The 19,056-nt window shown below is 43.3% G+C and overlaps 1 protein-coding gene across 1 annotated transcript; it reads right to left on the reverse strand.

Moving 5' to 3' along the window:
* Nucleotides 1-244: 244 nt before the first annotated feature.
* On the reverse strand, nt 245-18,832 carry LOC147820476 (adhesion G protein-coupled receptor V1-like). The gene is given in 7 exon segments (XM_087204172.1): nt 245-785; nt 4,687-4,932; nt 11,940-12,111; nt 13,591-13,708; nt 14,013-15,106; nt 16,728-16,863; nt 18,556-18,832. Coding segments are annotated over 7 exon segments (2,505 nt in total). The 3' UTR covers nt 245-323.
* Nucleotides 18,833-19,056: the final 224 nt, after the last annotated feature.

The raw sequence follows: 19,056 nt of genomic DNA on the forward strand, positions 1-19,056 counted from the left end.
TGATAATCTCCAAGTCTTCTTTTTATGGACTCAAGAAGCAGGATCAAATGGCAGTGATAATCAGCCATTTCTGGAGAACCAGGAGGAACCTGAAGTGTCTAACATCTTCTGCCTCTCTTCAGGTTTTGGCTGTCCTTCCTGCTGACCTACATTACTCACCAATGCCACAGTTTTAGGCTCAGGGTGTTGACCAGGCATCTGTCACCTCCAGGCAAAAGTACAGTGTCAGATGCAAAGAGTTCGGCTCATGTTCAGAAATGTAACTTTATCATCATTTTACAGCAATTGACAGTGTAACACAGCGTGACTTGTGGTATGGATTTTTAACTCGTGACATTCTGCTGGACTGAGTGTTTATACACACAAGGACCTCGTACCTTTTCCATCACATGCATCGCGGTGCTGAGCTGCTCCTCTGTGCTCTCAGTGGTCACTTTAACACTGATGCTATGCAGCACTCGCCTGAGAATGTCCTCTTCCAGGGGCTGCTCCAGCTGATCTGCAAGCCCCCAGATGGCCTGTGAGGCTGCATCAGAGATGAGAGTGATGTTGGTGGTCCCATATACTCCCTTGATTCTGGCACCACCTTTCGGGTCAAAAAGCACAACCTGAAAGCGCTTAGGAAAGGGCCTTGAAGACCCTGTTTCTGGCATTAGGATGATGTCCAACACAGAGTCTCTCTGGCCGGGCTCAAAGAGCAGCGTGCCTTCCGTTCTCTCAAAATCCTTCCCAGAGACAGCTGGAGATACAAGAGTCCGACCAATTGTTTCAGCACCCCTCAACTCCTGGAAATTAAACAGTAACATTGAAGTGAAACCACAGTATCTCTGATCTTGCCATAAACTCACTCTTATTTCTTAAACAAATCCTATCCTGTTAAGAAAATGATGGGCGGTAATAACAGTACTACTGAAACATGAGTTTTCATATTTTTTCTAACGTCCTTTGATAAGTTAGAGAGCGAAAGACACATCACACAGTGATGAGGTATGGAAGGTAGATGCTTTAGAGTGAGAGGATGAAAGAAGAGAACTAGAAAAGAAATGTCACTATTGCCACCCCCAAATTTAGAAGTACTTTTCTTGATGTACATTTTCATCCTTGTTCGCTTCCTTCTTCTTTCTGAACCCCAATGACTTCTTCCTTTCCAGGCTCCAAAGATGTGAGGTGAGAACTTCCATTATAGTTGCACAGGTCCTTGGCAATCTGTTCGATTCTTTGGATCAATTTCCTTTGGGCTCTTTAGACTGGATAATTCTATTACTCTTTGTGCAAGATCACTGATTCTTCTGACTTCATTCTGCTGCTGAGCTTATTTATTCAGTTTATTTCAGTTATTGTATTTTTCAGCTTTAAAATTGCATTTGCACTTTCTTATGTCCTCTATTTATTTGCAAGAGCTTCCTATTTCTTTGCTGAGCCTTTCTGTTGTTCTCTTTTGTTTCAAGAATGCTTGTAATTGCTCACTGAAGCATTTTATGATGGTTGCATTAAAATTATGTCAGATACTTCTAATATTTCTGCCTTCTTATTATTGGCATCTGTTGATTTTTGGTTTTCATACTATTTCAGATCTTTCTTGATCATGGTGTGATGAATGATTAATTGAAACCTGGACACTGTGCATATTATTTTATGAGGCTAGATGTTATTTAAGCCTTCAGTTTTAGCTGGTTTCTTTCAACACTGCTCTGGTAGGAAATGGCAGGTTATTAACTTATTACTGACAGGTGGAGGTAGCAGTGTAGTTTTCCCATCTGACCTCTTTGATACTGGAGTGAGAGGAGGCAGAGAGAACTCATTACTGCTAGGTGGGTGGGAGTTTGCCCCAAGTTAGGCCCCCACGTCACTCCATGGTTAAAGGGTGTGAGTGCCTTTCTGTGCCTCCCCAGTGGTCTCTGCCAATGCCACATGAGGCTGGAGGCCTTTTTACTACTAGGCCAAAGAGAAAGCCCTAACTCTCTACTTTGTCCCTCAGGCACAATGCCAACTGGAGGCTGAGGGCTCCAGCAAAGGCAGAAATCTAGATGCCCTATTCACTTTCTTCTGGTATGGATACAGTTGGGGTCAGTTATTTTCTGGAACATTTGTCTAGAGTATAAAAAACTTTTTAATGGTTCTCTCTCTTTGTAGGCTGCTGCCTTTCTGTTTCTTTGACTAGAGAGAGCAAACTTTGTGAGAGGTTTTTAAAAATATTCTTTCTCATTAGTGTTTCTGTATGCAAATTCCTTCTGATCAGAGTCTGGTATATAAGGGAAAAAGAAAATCCTAGATATGTCCCACTGTATTACTCCTTGGGTCCCCAGGTCCCTAGCTAATCTGCTTTCTCCTTTCCAGCTTTCAGTTTCCTGTTGCTGTTATGATTATACATGTATACATAATGTCCAGGGTCTTTAATTGTACTTAGCAGGGAAAAGCACATCTATTCCATCTTTCGAGAAACAGAAGTCTTCTATTTGTAGTAAACTTTGTAGACTCCATTCTTTACTTCTATTGTGTTTGTTAAAATGGCATCAGTATTATGGCACTGCCAAAAGGACTCCACTAAGTCTTCAATTGAAGGATAGTATTGCACTAGAATTAATAGGGTGTGCAGAGAGAGAGAGAGGGAGAGAGATTATAACCAATAAGCTCATGTAGCTGGGGAGGCTGAGAGGTTCCAAGACCTTCAGGGTGATCTGGCAAACTGAAGACAAAAAGAAAGTTGATGGCTTAGTCACAGCTCACTCTAACTGAAGCTCTGAGAACCATGAAAGCCAATGGTGTAGTTACAGCTCTGAGGCCTGCAGACCTGAGACCCAGGAAAGTCCATCCTTCCAACTGAGCATGAAGGAAAGACAAAGCCAGTGTTCCCATTCAAAGGCTGCCAGGCAGGAAGAATTTTCTTTTTCTCAGGGGACGGTCAGCCTCTTTCTTACACTTGGGTCTTCAACTGATGAGGTGAGACTAACACACATTATGGGTGATCTGACTGCAATCACCCAGTCTGCCGATTTCAGCATGAGTCTTATCTAAAATGCCCTCACAGAAACACACAAATAATGTTCACCAGATATATGCATACCCTGTGGTCAGTCAAACTGACATAAAATTAAACATCACAGTAGGGAAACCTAGAAATTCATAAATATATCTAATTCCCCAGGTAGGAGTCCTTTATGAGTTACATATTCGTTACATGACAACATGTGCTTTGCAAAGAATGATGAGTCTAGAAAAAACAAGATTGAAAGTGATGGAGATATTAGAATTCAGTCTTCTTCAGGCAACTTCAACTCCCTATCACCTGAGGGTATGAACTGCTTATAAATGGGCCTCAAACTGTCTACCATGGTTCTTCATCTGCAGCCCTCTTCCTCCACCCTGAAAAAGGTAAGCACACTGTGATATACACCTCACAGGAGAGGGAGAAGGGAACGTACTTTTTCTTATTTCTTTTCCTACCTTAAACACTCTTGAAAAAAACACTAAAGTTTCTGCACTAGGAATCAGAATTCAACTCTTTGTGTTCATACCTCTTCAAGGCTCTGGAAAATGGAGCTTATTTTGGGGTCTTGTGCAATTGAGAGTTTTTCTTCTTGACAGCTGAGCTGTAGACTGTCACAGAAAGAAGCTCCGCTGCCTGTGAGAGTCCAGGAGAGCCCCAGCCCCAGCCCCACGCCTGACTGCAACATGCTGGTCATGCACCTGTGTGGCAGGTGATGCACAGAGCTGTTTACTTGGTCGAGTCACCCTCAAACAACTGATGCAACTAAGCGCAGACTGGACACAACTAAACATATACTACACCAGCTTCTTTTTTTTTCTTTTTGATACTGGGAGTTGAACCCAGGACCTCACACATGCTAGGTAAGCACTGTGCCACTGAGTTTTATCTCTAAACCCCCACATGGTAATTTTCATAAAACTTTGTAAACCTGAGGTCTAAAATCACCAGGTTTAGAATCCTGAAATAGAGTAAATGACATCACCTTTCAGAATGGTTTCCAAATTGTGGGTTTCCTGGAGCTACAGGAGTTGGGGGTGAGCAGGTGGTTCAGTTAGGAAACATCATCACCGCAACCATGTGTCTGGTACAGCAGATACACATTCTTTCATGATATTAGACTTTTACTGCTGAGTTGAAGTGCACATTAATACCAGAAAGGCAGGTGGCGTTGTTTGGGCTAACAGATCTGTCACTTAGGGTTAGGCACTGTTGCTCCTGTAGGCCTCTAGCTTCTGTCTGCTTCCCATCTTTCACCCGAACCACCTCACAGGATGGATGTGATAACGTGGCCACGAGGCCACCCAAGCTCATGGATGTGAAGAACCTGAAAGATCAGCCAATGTTGGAGGTTATATTTTCAACTAGCACAAATACAATCCCTAACAAGACCCCCATGCTCTGCTTCTGGTCTATGTAGCTACATCCAGAAGAAATTTTAACCCACCAGAGATTTAAAAGTTTTGTGGGAGATACTCTGCACTGTATAACCAACTCTGTCAAAAGAGGAAAGAAAAATAGAAAACTTTATCATTTTAAAATATGATGTGTTGCTGCTGAGAACAAAATGACCTGCTGCAAGAATAAAGTTTAGTGTAATGAATAAAATGTGAATTACTGTGGTATCCTTGGAAGCAGATGCACCCACTACTCTGCCATGACACTGGCCACAGCGGAAGCAGAAAATGGAAGCTGCTCACCTGGGTGCTAAAGCTAACAGACACCGTGGGTCTCACCGCAGAGTCTCTGGTCACCTGCAGGCTGATGAGCGTGGCCTTCCTATACGCCACGGCCAGCCGGGAACCCACAGAAAAACAGGCGAGGCTCTGAGCATCGCGGCTCTGGGAGACTCCGATCCGCGCAAATCTGGCACTGTTGTTTATCGCTGCTCCCGCAGTGACTTCACAGAGCTCCACAAAGAAATAATGCATTTCAACCAGAAGCATCTAATGATGGAAAAAGGAAACATATGTAACTATGAGTACTGTGTTTCTAATTTGGGATGGTGCTAAAATTAAGAAATGGTATAATTCTTACAGATCATGACAGAAATCAACAGACATTCTGCATTTTATAGAACTAAATTCTTATGAGATTTATTTTTTGGTCTTGAAAAGTATGCTATTTTAGGTGTCTCTAGATCAATGTCCAGAGATAACATGCATATTTAATAAGCAAAAGAATAAAATATTCATACAACAGAATACTATAAAGCTGTTTAAAAGAATGAAAGAAATGGACCATTCAATATTTTCCACATAGGTGGATCCTAAAACATAAGAGTGAGTGAAAATTATCAAGTTTCATAAGATATACATGGCACGATCCAAAAGGCATGAAGTTACAATTACATATTGTACTACATATTGTCAGGAGATATTTATGTAAACATTAAAAACAACACAAAACACCACACATGACAGCTGTTTTCTTGGGTACAGGCCCGGGCAGGGAGTGGAGATGAAAAACACTGAGGACAAACAAAAAAGTTTTTAAATTCTTAAGATTTTATTTTTATTTTTATTTTTTTAAAGATTTTATTTTTATAACACTTATTTTTAGAGCTTTACATAAATACGACAAAATATTGATAGTATTCAATTCTATAGTCTCATATACATTTCAAGATTTCACAAAATTCAGTATCAAATAAATTTAAATTTAATCTGCTGGTTGTAGTTTTCTCATGCTCCACTTTTGTTCTTTCTCAACAGTCTAAAATGACGTATTTTCTAAAGCCTGAGCTCAGTTTCCTAACACATCACCAGTCACTGGATTTCAGCCGTGAGTCACTCAGACGCAATCATCTACAAAGTCTCAGCAGCAGTGTGTCTCCCTGCCACCCCCCAAGGAGGCTGTGCTGATGTCCCTTCAGCTGCACCTGCCAGCTGTTGTCTAATAGGATGCATCCCTTTTACCCATCTGCAAGGGCCTTATTCATCATTCGCTTTTTGACTTAAGGATAATCATTATGTTATGAAACAATCCCACAAACCCTTTGGTATTATCCAAGAATAAATCAAATGTTAGTTACAAAATAAACACCTTTAATCTCATCTTGCTTTCTGAAGAAATGTGTTTAATTTTCCTTTGGCACATATCATTCTTCAGTTCGCTGGTCAACTGTCAATAAATTCTGAAATATGGAAATAACTGTACTCTTCCCACTTTTGAGAAGCTAAACCTGCCAAGAACAATAAACTAAAGCACCAGAAAAGTATGAGTAACTATTTTCAAGAGCTATGAGCTCCTTAATGAAGTGAGCTTAATTCAAGTGAGCTTGGATTCACAATAGTTTCTTTTAACTAAAGAGTTTAGCGTATTATATTCCAATAGAGACTCTTGTCTTTATTTTCCAATAAAATATTCCTTTTCATTGTGATGATGATTAGGATGCTACTTAGAGTCAAAAGAATACGCTATCATCTAAGTGAAGAACCATCCTGAACTGCAGTGTGTACAGATGGGCACCTACACATAAGCAGGCTACAGACAAAAGGTCCCTTCCAGTCAAACAAAGACCTTCTCTTCAAACCATACTCCTGACATGTGGGAGGAACTCAGAACCACGGATCACCTCTGAGCCTAATCTCCGAAATGCAACTGGAGACCCTGAAAGCACCCACCCCTGTGTGACTGCCAGCCACTTCCTTTCCCCCTAGGTCAGATGTGTTCCTGGTGATCTTTTGCCCCAACTGGTAGAAAATGATGTTTCCTGGGCTCAGAACTTCTCAGACGCAGAAAGCCAAAGTAATCAACAATATCTTACTTCAATTTTTCTAAAAATATCTGCAACAAATATTTAAACACTATCTTTAAACAAATTTTGTCAGTTAAGATCATGTCTCTTAATTACCTTATACCACTGGTGGCGAACCTACGGCACCCATGCCCAGCAGCAGGCTGTTTGTATCCTTGAAAGCCCTAAAAGATTTCCATCGTTGCCTCATACATTTTGCTAATATAGAGCCATAAGAAAAATCATCACGGAAAGGCAAATGGACTGAAATTCAGGAGATGACTTCTGATCTTGGCCTAGTAATTGACCAGGGAAGTAACTTAAATTCTTCTTAACTAGGAAATGCAAGTACTGAAGGACCATAGATCTGATAACTGCAGATAAGATAGGCCAAAAGTGACTGGAACTTGAGGGCCAGGAGACACCACACTACCCAGCGGTGTAACCCCGAGTTGTCTGCAGTGCCTGAGGCCCCCAGGCACTGGTGCTGATATAGCTGTGACCCAGTCCCTGGGTGCCCTGGGCTCCACTCCCAGCCACCTCTTGTGAGCCCAGTTCCTAGTCAACAACTGCACCGATAACCTCTTCATTACCTCATTCAACCTGCCTCCTTGGCCATTTCACTCACCCTTTAAACTGAGAATCTCAGGAACCCCAAATAACTTGTCCAATCTTGCCCAGCTCATTGGTGGAAGAAATAAGATTTGAACCAAAGCCCTCTACCACCAAAGTCCAAACCCTTAACCCCAGTGCAGATGCGATTCCCGGAAAAAGTTTGGTGTAGTTGGAGGCCCTCCTTTGGCGAAAAATGAAGATGGCTCTGAAGTCAAAAGCTTAGAATACTTATACTGCTGTGCCGGGACATCCAAATAATCTCCAAGCCTGCTACAGAAGCACAGGGCTGTAGAGCCTGCCCTGTTTATGCTGCTAGGTGTTAGTTTACAATCATAACAAGAACGTGAACTGGATGAGTGATACACTATGAAATGTAAGATGTTTAAAATGTACATTAGGAACTTCTAGTACTTAACTTTTTAAATTTTTATTTTTACAAGAATATAATCTTCTTCCTTCTTTCCTTTTTAACACTTTCCTCTTACTGAAACAAGAATATATGTTAACCTTGCCCATACATTGTCCTTTAAGAGCTGGGAAGACAATGAGAGTAAAAATACTTTAAACATTAGCTTCTTGCAATGCAGAAGAAAATTCAACTTTATGATTTGAGCATTTTACTTGAAAGAAAAATAAGAAGCAACACAGAATTCTCCTACTCACCTGAAGCAACTTAGCGAGGGAAAAGGATCTATACAGCCAGCATCCCTTACATCACCTATGCATTGTCCTCCCCCTTAACTGAGATGTCTTCAACGACTAAGATTTCCCTTAGTGTTCTCCCATGAGGACAGCAAGCTCACAGGAAGCAGTCTCACACCCAGCCCTGCGCTCAGACTTCAGTTCCTCTAAGACACTCTGCTTAATGACCCCTTCTCCTCCTCCCTGTACCCTGGCAGGTAGTGTTCCCTTCAAACTGCTCTAAGCACAACTTCTATATCTTCTAGGATCTTTCTTCTTCAGCTGCTGTCACCAACAACATATTTCCACTCTGTGGAATTGTTTTCATCTCTCTCTCTTTTCTTTTTAGCAAAACATTTTTGGTACATCTTAGATATATGTAATGATAACATTCATCATAGGGAATTTGTACCTGTACATGATACATCTTGCTGTTTTCATCTCTTTAAACGAACAACTCGCAATTTGTAAGAATCAAGTCAGCAAAAGACTGATAATGACATTTATCCCCCAAAATAGGTGTGAACTGATATTTTTTATATCAAAAACCTTTTCTTACAATTCTAAGATTATCATCTACTGTGTGGACAGAGGTTTTAAGACCTAGTGAGATACTTCTAGGATTCTAATTCACTGAAAATCTGATTTGAGAGAAAACGCATGATAAATTTGCAGTAACTCATAAATGTGACACATGTTTAGGGAGAAAGGTAGGAGGGGTGCAAAGGTGAATAAAAACATGCTCTGATTTCCAGGCAGGTCAGAGTAAATAGTTAAGATGAAATATGTATAAAGAGACGTGACAGCATATAACTGATAACCTCCATAGGAAAGTTAATACTCTGTGAACTTAGAGGAGAATTCTAACTGGTGATTTTACGGGAGGCATTGTGGAGTGAGCGGAATTTTTATTAATCCCAAAGGGAGAGTTATAGTTAGGAAATAAGGAGTTGGCAGTTGAGGAAGGCATAAAAATATTTGCAAGGACTGCAGTAAATTCAAGTGTTTTCATGTAGAATAATATGATCAGATGTTTTGCCTATTGAAACTTCAGTTCCTCATTGTCAGTGTGACTCAAAGTGTTATCTGAGGAAAGCCTCACTCAAAAAAAAATTAAGATACTATGCTATGATATGATCTAGAAAAAATTCAGTGGGAATTCAAGAACATTTTCTAGCTCTAACATCACCAAAGTGTTTAAGTAGCAGCACATCTGCCTGCTATCTTCCGACATGCACCTCTCGTGGACAGATTTCAATCTGTAAAACAATTTCTGATCACAGAAATCAAGCCCTAGGACAGCAGCTCAATGCATAGCTTAGGTCAGGAAATATCAGGACAACTCTGAGAAACACATAGCATTGCTGTAAAGCCAATCTGCCTCCAGAGAACTTACAAGTAATACTAAAAAACCAAAAGATCACCTTATTGAACTTTCAGTGATCATGAGATGATTACTTGTGCACCAAAAAGAAAATCATTAGTAAGTCACCACAATTACTTAAATGTGAATCTACAATGATGCTGAAAGGAGAAAAGTTCTTGCAGCACAATGAAAGTAACTGTAACATAAGTGTGACCCTAAAAGTGTGTACTTAATCTTTATGTGTAGGAGACTATTAACATTTCGAGACATTTGGGTCTTCTCCTGAGCATGTATTCATTAAACAACAAAAAACATCTTTCTCTGGGTAAGAAAGCATTAATAAAAAGAACAAAAAATAAGTCAATTACGTCTAGGAAAAGCAAGAATTGTACCATGAGTAGGTATAAATGGTTGGTATCTGTGAAACACAAATAAAGCAGAAGGAAGGGCCAGCAGGTAAAGGTTGTTGCTGTTCACATATAAGGTGTGATGATTCTGATAAAGGGTGCAGGAATCCCATGGATTGTAGCCTCATCTCTTAGGGGATGAAGTGTCTAGGTTGCCCTACTCCACAGGACAAGATTTAAACACAGCAGGCATATTTGTCCAGTAGCTCTAACAGCTCCATGCTCAAGAGCAATAGGGAAATGGCAACATAAAGCTGGCACTGCAAAACTTAAAAAACAAATAAGTGTGGGGAGAAATACATGGCATTAAAACTTAACCTGAAATGCAAAAATTAGAAAGAAAACATATTGGTGAAATATTATGGTTTAGATCCAGAATGTTTCCTGAAAGTCCCATGTGTTCACAGGTGGGGCGGCTGGCAGGCAATTGGATCACGGGGGCTCTGTATCAGTGGATTGAGCCAAGGGTGAGTTCATTGCCCCATGAGCTGCCATTAGAAAGTGGGGCAAGGCTGGCAGAAGTGGCTCACTGGTGGCATGCCTTTGGAAGGTGCACCACCCTTCCTGGCACCTCCCTTCTCTCCCTGCTTCTGGCTGCCATGAAGTGAGTGGCTTCCCTCAGCAATGCCCCTCTACTAAGATGTTTGTTTGGAGCCAGCTGGCCATGGACTGGCTCACCTGAACTGTGAGTCAAATTGAACCTCTCTTCTGTTAAGTGGTGGACACTGGGTACTGTGTCCAAGTGACCAAAAAGCTGACAAATATGTGTAGCAAGTGAAGTCATAAAATAGATCATAGTCAGATGACAAGCACTTCTCATGGGAAACAGCTTGGGACAAGAACCAGGTGCCAACAAAGAACAAGGTGGTAACAACCAAGGGCACGCAACCTTCCTCTTCTGGAACCAGTAAAGCTATTAAAATCCAGGGAAGGTATTAAAATATATATTAATGAATCTTAGAAAAGAGGAATATAACTATTATAGTAACTCTCAAAAAGTGAAGAAGCAAGTAGAAAAATATCAAAAAAAATCAAACTCAGGGGACTGTTATTTTAAAGGAGACTTAGGTACAGTTACATGTTTGAAGTGTTTCTGCATGTGCTTTCTCTGCTGTGTAGAATGTGCAGCATATATGAAGAATTATCACACTCTTGAACTTCACAATCTGATGGCTAGTTTTTGTGTTGAATTTAATAAATAAGTAACAGACAAAGAATAAATGCTACTGAGTGCTCCTTAGGCATTAAAGAATCACAAAACAATCATTTAAAAATGGCTGTTACATGATAAGCCTGACTCTTAGCACCACATGTGATGGTGGCCAACAGAAATTCATCCAGACTCTCTGTTATGGCTTGTGTCTAGGTCTCCCCTAAAGCCTCAGGCAGCCACAGATGGGGCTTTTTGGAAGTGACTGGATCTAGGGTGTGTGATGCTGGGACCAAGGATGCAACCCTAGGATTAAGGGTGCGAGTGCTACCCATCATAAGGGTGGGTAGCCTGGACAGGACACAAGGCACAGAAAGAGGCTTGTCCCTTGTAGGTTGCTGCCCTCTGCCTTCTGCCTGCCATGAACTATTTCTCCTCTGCGACGCCCCTCTGCCATGCTGCCCTGCCTTGGAGCCAGCCAGCTATGCACTGAAACCTCTATGAACTGTGAGCCAAATAAACCTTTCCTCCTTTAACTTTGGGTGTCAGGTATTTTGTCTCAGCAACAAGAAAAGTAACCAACACACTCTCCAAGATCAATCTCTGTGACTCCCTGGTAAACTGAAACTGAGCTCCTTAAATATGTATAAAAAGAGAATGAAAGATCTTTCATGTATATTTATATGATAAAAGCAAACTGCTGAACATTCAGAGAAACTCAAGACAATACTGTGGCTGAAAACTCAAGGGATCATGGACATGCTGAGTAGCTAGACCAGGGGGAATATTGAAACAAGAAACAAGAAAAAAGGGATGAGCTCATTTACAAAGATTGCTCATGTAATATAGCCTAAGTCTAAAGTCTGTGGTCCAGCACATAGATTGAGACATCATGGCTAGGTAACCATAAGGCAACTCCACATAAACAATGTGGATGTGGCTTCCAAATGACTAATTCTAAAGAGTCACATGTGTTGCACCTCAGACTTTCTTACCTCCTCTGGTTTGAGCTCCAGGCTGATGAGGCATTGTACTCGGCCCGCCATGCAGGTCGTGGTCCCTGAGACGGACAGAAGTTCATCCCGCAGGTCTAAGCCTTCCTTCTGGAGAATGACGGCTGACTTGTTCAGCGAGACTCGCCAATGGACCTGGACATCTTCAAAGGCCCTGGGAAGAAGCAAACCCACATGAACACAGTGACGGAGTATGACAGACCCCCAGGGTCAGGCAGCATGGGCGGTCACCGAGCAGAACTCTGCCTCCTTGTCCACAGCAGCACTTGCTCTGCCACTGACCATGCTGAAGATGTCCAGCTCTGCTCATACCAGACAGGAAAACTAAGGCTCTGGTCCACACAGTTCTCTGACTGCACTCTCTTCAGCAGTGAATGGGCATTTGTGGAAACACTCAAGGTCAGGAATGTGAAAACAAATGATATTTCTCTGCCCTCATACACCAGATATGTGAAAACAAAAATTAGAGAGAAGCCCTCACTTTGAGTAAATGTTTCTCATTTGTCTTTTAACACCATTTTCTCTAAAGGAAGAGCATTACAGCTAATGTATGATTGTCATTGTAAAAATAAAGTGCAAAAGATGATTTACATTTTCACAAAATATTTAGGAGGAAATATAACGTATAAACACATGCATGTGTGCATACTAAGTACATGTTCATGATGAGCATTCAAACATGTGTCTATATAGTTAATTTGTAAGTAAAGTTTTGGTACCCAGGTCTCCCTCAGAGTAAAATGGTTATGTATTTGAAGTTATCAGAGAATAGTATGTTAAAGACATCCAACCATCGTGATGCATAGCCATGTTTATAGCAGCAATATTTATGACAGCTAAATCTCAGGAATGGCCTATATGTCCATCAACAGATAAACGGATAAAGATAATGTGTATTTACACATAATGGAGTACTACTGTGCCATAAAGAAGGATAAACTTGAGGCATTTGTAGGTAAATGGATGCAACTTGAGATGACAGTATTAAGTGAAATAACAGGTCAGATACACAAGCTTAAATATCACATGCTTTCCCTTACATGAAGAAGCCAAAATACAAGTAAGGTGCAAAATAAAAGATAGATAACAGAAAATAGGGAAATCTTTTTCAAATGGCTGGGGAAATGAGATGAAGGGAGGAAGAAGGAGAGAGGAAGGAAAAGGTATAGAAAAAAAGGAACTGCAGGGAAAATGATGAAGGCAGAACTTCTGCAAATGGGAAGGGGACCAACTGTTGCAAGGAGCAGGAAGGAAGGGGTGAGGGGTGAAAAGCAGAAAAGAGGAATAATTAAGACGTGTCATGTCCCTGTACCAACTCCCTGCGACAACTGTAATCACTATGTCCTGCAAACATGTGCTGCTAAAAACAGCACAATAAATAGCATGATGTGAGGACCTGGGTAACCTGGCATCTGCACGGCCCTCTCTGAAGTGTGAACATTCCCGGCAGCACCACTTATGATCCAGGACCGGCACACCGGTGGGGTCTGACACAGCAGCCCTACCCCGCGCCCCTCAGCATCTACACCTGCACGAACCTCAATTCAGTACGGTACAGAGAGCCAGGCTGCCACACCACGCACACCCGTGGGTGCACACGCAGGCACACAGGCAGGCACGCATGCACGCACACCTGTTTGGCTGCCTTGTGACCACAAGTCTCAGTCTCCTCTCCTCAGCGCCTGCCCCCAGCTCCAACCCAGTCTGGGAGTCCTCGCTGAATCCCACGATGCCATTGTGCAGATCACTGCCTGAAAAGCAAAGCAGGGATGGTCACACAGGAAGAGTGCCAGACATCGGTGCCCCACAATCTCGCCACCCCAGAGAGCACAGAGCGAGACACTCGCACTCGAGTAAGTATCTTTACTGACTTAAAACACGCAACATCAAGGCAGATGAAAACAGCGACATTTCCCATGCTGTGGGGACAAAATGTTTTAATGAATGACTATGAGTGACTCAAGTAATTCACCCTCTTACACTGAAGGTAGTTTGATCTTATTACAAAGTCTGTACTGCAAAAGTACATATTCTGCCTCCCTCATTCAAAGATACCTGTAATAATAACCACAGCAAAAGCTGTGAATCCAGCGTCATCCTCTCCCTTCACGATCTGGGCTCCCCCTTGAGGGTCTGTGAGAAACACATAGAAGAACTTCTGGCCCTCGGGCTCCTCATCATCCACAGTCGGAACTGACACTCGGTGTTCTCTTTCTCCATGGAGAAATGTAAGGCTCAGCATTTGCTCCTCGAAGTCTTGCCCTTCCGCTGCCCAGCTTAGGTTGGTGAGCCCATAGGTGTCTGGAAAGGGCAATGCATTTGGTTCCTTCTGAGAACATCTTTCTCCAAAAGTTCTAACTGTCACGCTGACATTTCTGGCAAATCCACCCGTTCTTCAGATGAGAATTTCTGCAGTACTGAGTGTGCCGTTCATCATCTCCTCTTCCACATAAATAACGGCTGGGCCGAGACTAAAAGTTCCATGGTTGGAAACATTGGCCACGTCAGGCTTCTCAGGCATAGTGGATGGCCTGTGGTGGGTGACAGGTTTCTCTGGGGTGGCAGGTATACCAGTTGCCTCAGGAACAGTGGCCAGCGTCTCAGCTGCCTGTGGAATGGCAGTGGTCCTGCCTGTACCAGGGTGTGTGGTGGAGTCTGTGTCTGCAGGGATGAGCGGGGTGCCAACTGCCACAGCCACAGCTGTCATGGGGACAGAAACCTCCGTGCCTGCTAGGTGATCATCATCCAATACTGTGATCACTGCCACACCAAGATGGAGGTTCAGGCGCGGTCTCCAATTGACATCCAACTTTTCTAGCTCCCCCGTGTCTATGGAAGTGAGATTAATGTAAAAAATTTCTTCCTTCTCAGGAATCCGATCATTAATAATGGCTATCTCAAAATCAACCTCAGTTTGGAATTTGTGAAAGAACACTTCCCCACTCTGAATCAGCTCAGAGTCTTCCATCGGCTTGGCGCTGCCTGCGACTGTCTCATAGGAGACCTTAACAAGGTCCCCGTGGAACCCATAGAGCCTCTGCAGCTGCAGTCTGACCAGCCGCGCATCCTCTGACACTGTGCTATTTCTTGAACTAGGGGAGAATTGGAAGATTCCCATCGGTTCAATTTCAGCAACAGTAAACCCTGGTCTGAAAAAAATTAAACCATGATGCTTAAGAAAAGGGTTCTTTTATATATTTAAGATGTTGCTCATGAGGGAAGTGTCTTAGAAATGGCATGACCTTTCCGATTCCATCAAATCCTACTTATTGACGAGTAAGAGAAGGGCCCAGACAGAAGCTGCAGCAGAGACAGGGACTAAGGATGACCAGCAGAACGAGGAGCTGAGCTCCCTGTCCCCAGTGATCTAGTCCGGCTGCCTGAGGGATCTGAGGCCTCAGGCTCTCTCTAGGATCATTACACAAGGATGCTTGGATGCTCTCTTATCTACCACATGGGACTATTTACTGGTGCTAGGAGCAGAGTTCTTACTTCTCCCAGTGGCAGTAGTGGACTGATCTCTCATAAATGTATATGTAAACCTAAAGCTTTAAATACATTAGAACATTCATCATTGAAAAAATGTAGCCCTACAGATTTTTATTGTGAGTGAATAATTATATCTGAAGTTGCAGTTGGTGGTCCATCAGCCTGATTCAGACCACAGACGTTTTCTTTGTTAATAGGTGGTTTTTAATATGAAAAGAATGCTCATACAAATCAAGGAGGACGCGGCAGGTCCCATCATTATTGTCAAGCGGCTGTCATGCAGGACACAAGCAATGGTGCAATGCTCAGACAGTGGCCAGACGGTGTGGCTGCAGGTTATGGCCCCGACACTGAGACATGCGATGCCAGGCTCACTGCACGATCTACAAATCCCTTTCCTCATCAAGCCAATGGAGTGAGTAATAGTGCCCACCTTAGACAGCTGCTGCTGGGAGGAGTAGAGTATATGTGTGTGTTTGTGCATTTATGTGGGAGTTTGTATATAAAGAACTTCAAACAATGCCTTCTTTGGATAAGCACTATAAAATGTTGTCAATGGCATTTGAATTTTTGACCTTGACATATGCTCCCAGACAATTATTTTTTAAATGGCACACGAATAATGTGTATCCTAAAGCCATGTTTGATTCCACCAATGGATCACGTGCCTCGGTAAACATGCACACAGAGGTACTTGAATACACACTAGTCTTGCCCACATATTTTCCTATTTTTAAAAATAAGTAAAATTAAGCCCAGAAAGACCAGGTAACTTTCCCAAGGTCACATGATGAGAGGCACAGCCAGGACTGAATCCATAGTGTGGCTCTCAGTCTGCTCTCTGCAGTTCTGGTCCAGGGCATCTTGGGTATGAGAAAAACAAACTGCTTCCGGCTGGGACACACTGAACTGCAAGTAGGCTAGGCTCCAGAGTCCTTACTGACAAACAGCAAATTAAATAAAGTTAAACTCAAAGCAGTCACTGGCTTCAATTAAGTCACACTGCTACACCATGTGATGCTTTATTCTTACTCATCTCTGGGGGAAATCGAGTGTTTCAGCTGCTTCCCAAAAGACAGGTGAGTTCACCAGCAGGTGTGTGTGGACAGTGTGACCCAGGCACGTGGGCCCAGCAGAGGGTGAGAAGTCCCCTCCCTCCCTCCCTCCCTTCATGCAGGCCCAGGGTGCGCTACACGAACATGGTTCCTCTGCTTCGGGGACAGGGATCCATGCATGTGCTGTGACAGGCACTGGACGTAGGCTGAGGCAGGCTGGCCTTACCGAAGCCGAGCGCCTCCAGGGGCACTGCTCTGCACTCCAGACAGGTGGATGGCAAAGGCCTCTGCCTGGCTGGGCCTGGGAAAGGTCCGCAGTGACACGGGCTTCCTCGCTTCACCGTGGGAAAAGGAGAGGCTCCCTGGGGCAAACGTGCAGAGAAAGGAGCACATCACGTCTAGGTTCTTAAATAGAAACCTAAGTCTCAAATGTGTGGTCAACTCATTGCTTTTCCAAAATTTGGTTACACCCAACAAAATATAGAAAACATTTTCAGAAAGCCCCAAGGCCACATAAACCTTCCTCTGGTTCCTGTCTACTCTTCCTGTTTATTTCTTTTTCTTTCCTGGCTCCACTAGCAAATCCAGTGGGAAAAGGAGAACAATGCTGCCAAGCGTTGATTTATTTGTGTTTGGTGCTGGGCTTTGGTTGAACTCTGGCTCCATCGTATTCCTAGAAATACTGACGTAACATGGCGTGAAATATCATAATGTATGCATTTTTTTTTTTGCTAACTCCTGGGAAAACGCACAAATAATGGAATATAACAACTGTTAAATCTAGTCAGTGAGATAATGGTGTTTAGTGTGTTTTTTCATTATGTTTAAAAATTCACTTAAAATCTTAAAAGCTAACTAAACCCTTTTGAAGATAGAGATCTATTGTTTGGGAACTCTGGTTATTTTAGCTTAATCAAGTTATTTAAGTTTATTAAAACATCTCAAGATCATTGTCAGATTTAAGCATGGTATCACACACACTTGTACAAAGAACAATGTTCTTACACATAAATTGTAAGTAGTTACTAATACAAAAAAAGTTTTTAAAAAGCCCTAAGATGGGCCGGGGATTTAGCTCAGTGGTTCCGCTGTCTGCCTCGAAAGCGCAAGGTCCTGAGTTTGATCCCTGGTACCAAAAAAAAGCCCTAAGTTACAGGAAGCTGTGTATATCACCCAGAGCAACAGAAAAAGGGAGTGACAAGGAGGTGTCACTGCAGGAAAAGGTACGAAAAATAACGAGGTGTCTTGAATTTAGACCATGTGCCAAAAGGAAAATGCTTTCAGGGGCTCCTGGTCCCGAGTACCCTATGGCTGTGGGTCTCCACCAGGCGTTTAGATTCATCTTATTCTGGGAGGCCTGCTGGGTGGGGGACAGTGCGGTCAGTGCCGCCTTCCTGACCGCTCGCTCGCGTCTTCTCACGGACTTCCGTGTTTTGTGCAGTTTCTTGGCTCGCTGAGACCTGGGGACGTTAAAACCTTCGTTCCTCATTGAGAGATGGGCTTGCCCTCCAGCAGGATTCACCGAGTCCCTGACTGCTGGGGATGGTGTTTTCCTGGGAACCAGCAGGACGCGGGGAAGGAAAGCCAGAGGCACAGGGTCTGAGCCACCCAGGGTCCTGAGCAAGGCCACACAGGACCTGCAGAGAGTGCACGTGACAGGAGGTGGCCCTGGGGCCCTCTGCAGCTCACTAACTCCCGGAAGACTCACTGCATAAGTGACAAAATACATGAAGTAACAGCTGCCTGCCAGCAGAAGTGCTCAGGTGAACAGGTAAAGGGATTCAGCTACCTCCTTCTTATTACTGTGTTGGCCAAAGGAGGGTTTCAGAACTGCTTTTCAACACACTCCTCATGTATTAAGGATCACTCGGTTTTTAATTGCCTGAAGGAAAGCCCCCGTCCTCCTGTGTACTGAGCAGCCTCGAAGCCCTGACCACCTCCACGGGCAGCAGCACACTGGAAACCAGCAGGCTGCTGCCGAGGAAGGGAGACCAGACACGGCCGACAGCCTGCGTGGAGCGACCCACAGGCCGGCGTGGGAAAGCTGCACTCACCCAGCGCAGGGGTCATGTTGCCAGCGAGCACGGCCTCAGGGGTTTCCCAGCCGGGGGCGGGGGGGGGGTAGCCAGTGGTCCAGGCCACCGCACGCGTGCCGTAGGTGCCCCTCCAGCAGACCGTCACCTGGCTCCAGCCAGACGCCACGTCCAAGAGCCGCGCGGCAGTGGATTCAAATCCAACCTGAAGAAACACACACTTAGAGGGTTCTATGCTCTCTAGCGTCGCCTGGTTTCTGAAGAGTGGGTTGCCGTCGCCGTCAACTTTCCCTTTCATTATACAATATATTCTTGTTTTATATTTCAGTTAAAGAGAAAAGCTTAAGAAATGACATCTCAGATTTGGAAAGCTGCTCTATTTTATAATTCTGGTTACACTCTACAGATTGATGACTCTTTCTCTTTCCCTCTTTTTATTGAAAGTAATCTTCTGAATGAACGATATCCAAAAAAGAAAATGCATTCACAGTTAAGCGAAAGCAGAAGATTTAAAATGGCATT

This window comes from Heterocephalus glaber, unplaced genomic scaffold (genome assembly GCF_053883595.1).
Source record: "Heterocephalus glaber isolate CG9 unplaced genomic scaffold, H.glaber_assembly_v1.0 deba00001870, whole genome shotgun sequence".
Classification (NCBI taxonomy): Eukaryota; Metazoa; Chordata; class Mammalia; order Rodentia; family Bathyergidae; genus Heterocephalus; species Heterocephalus glaber.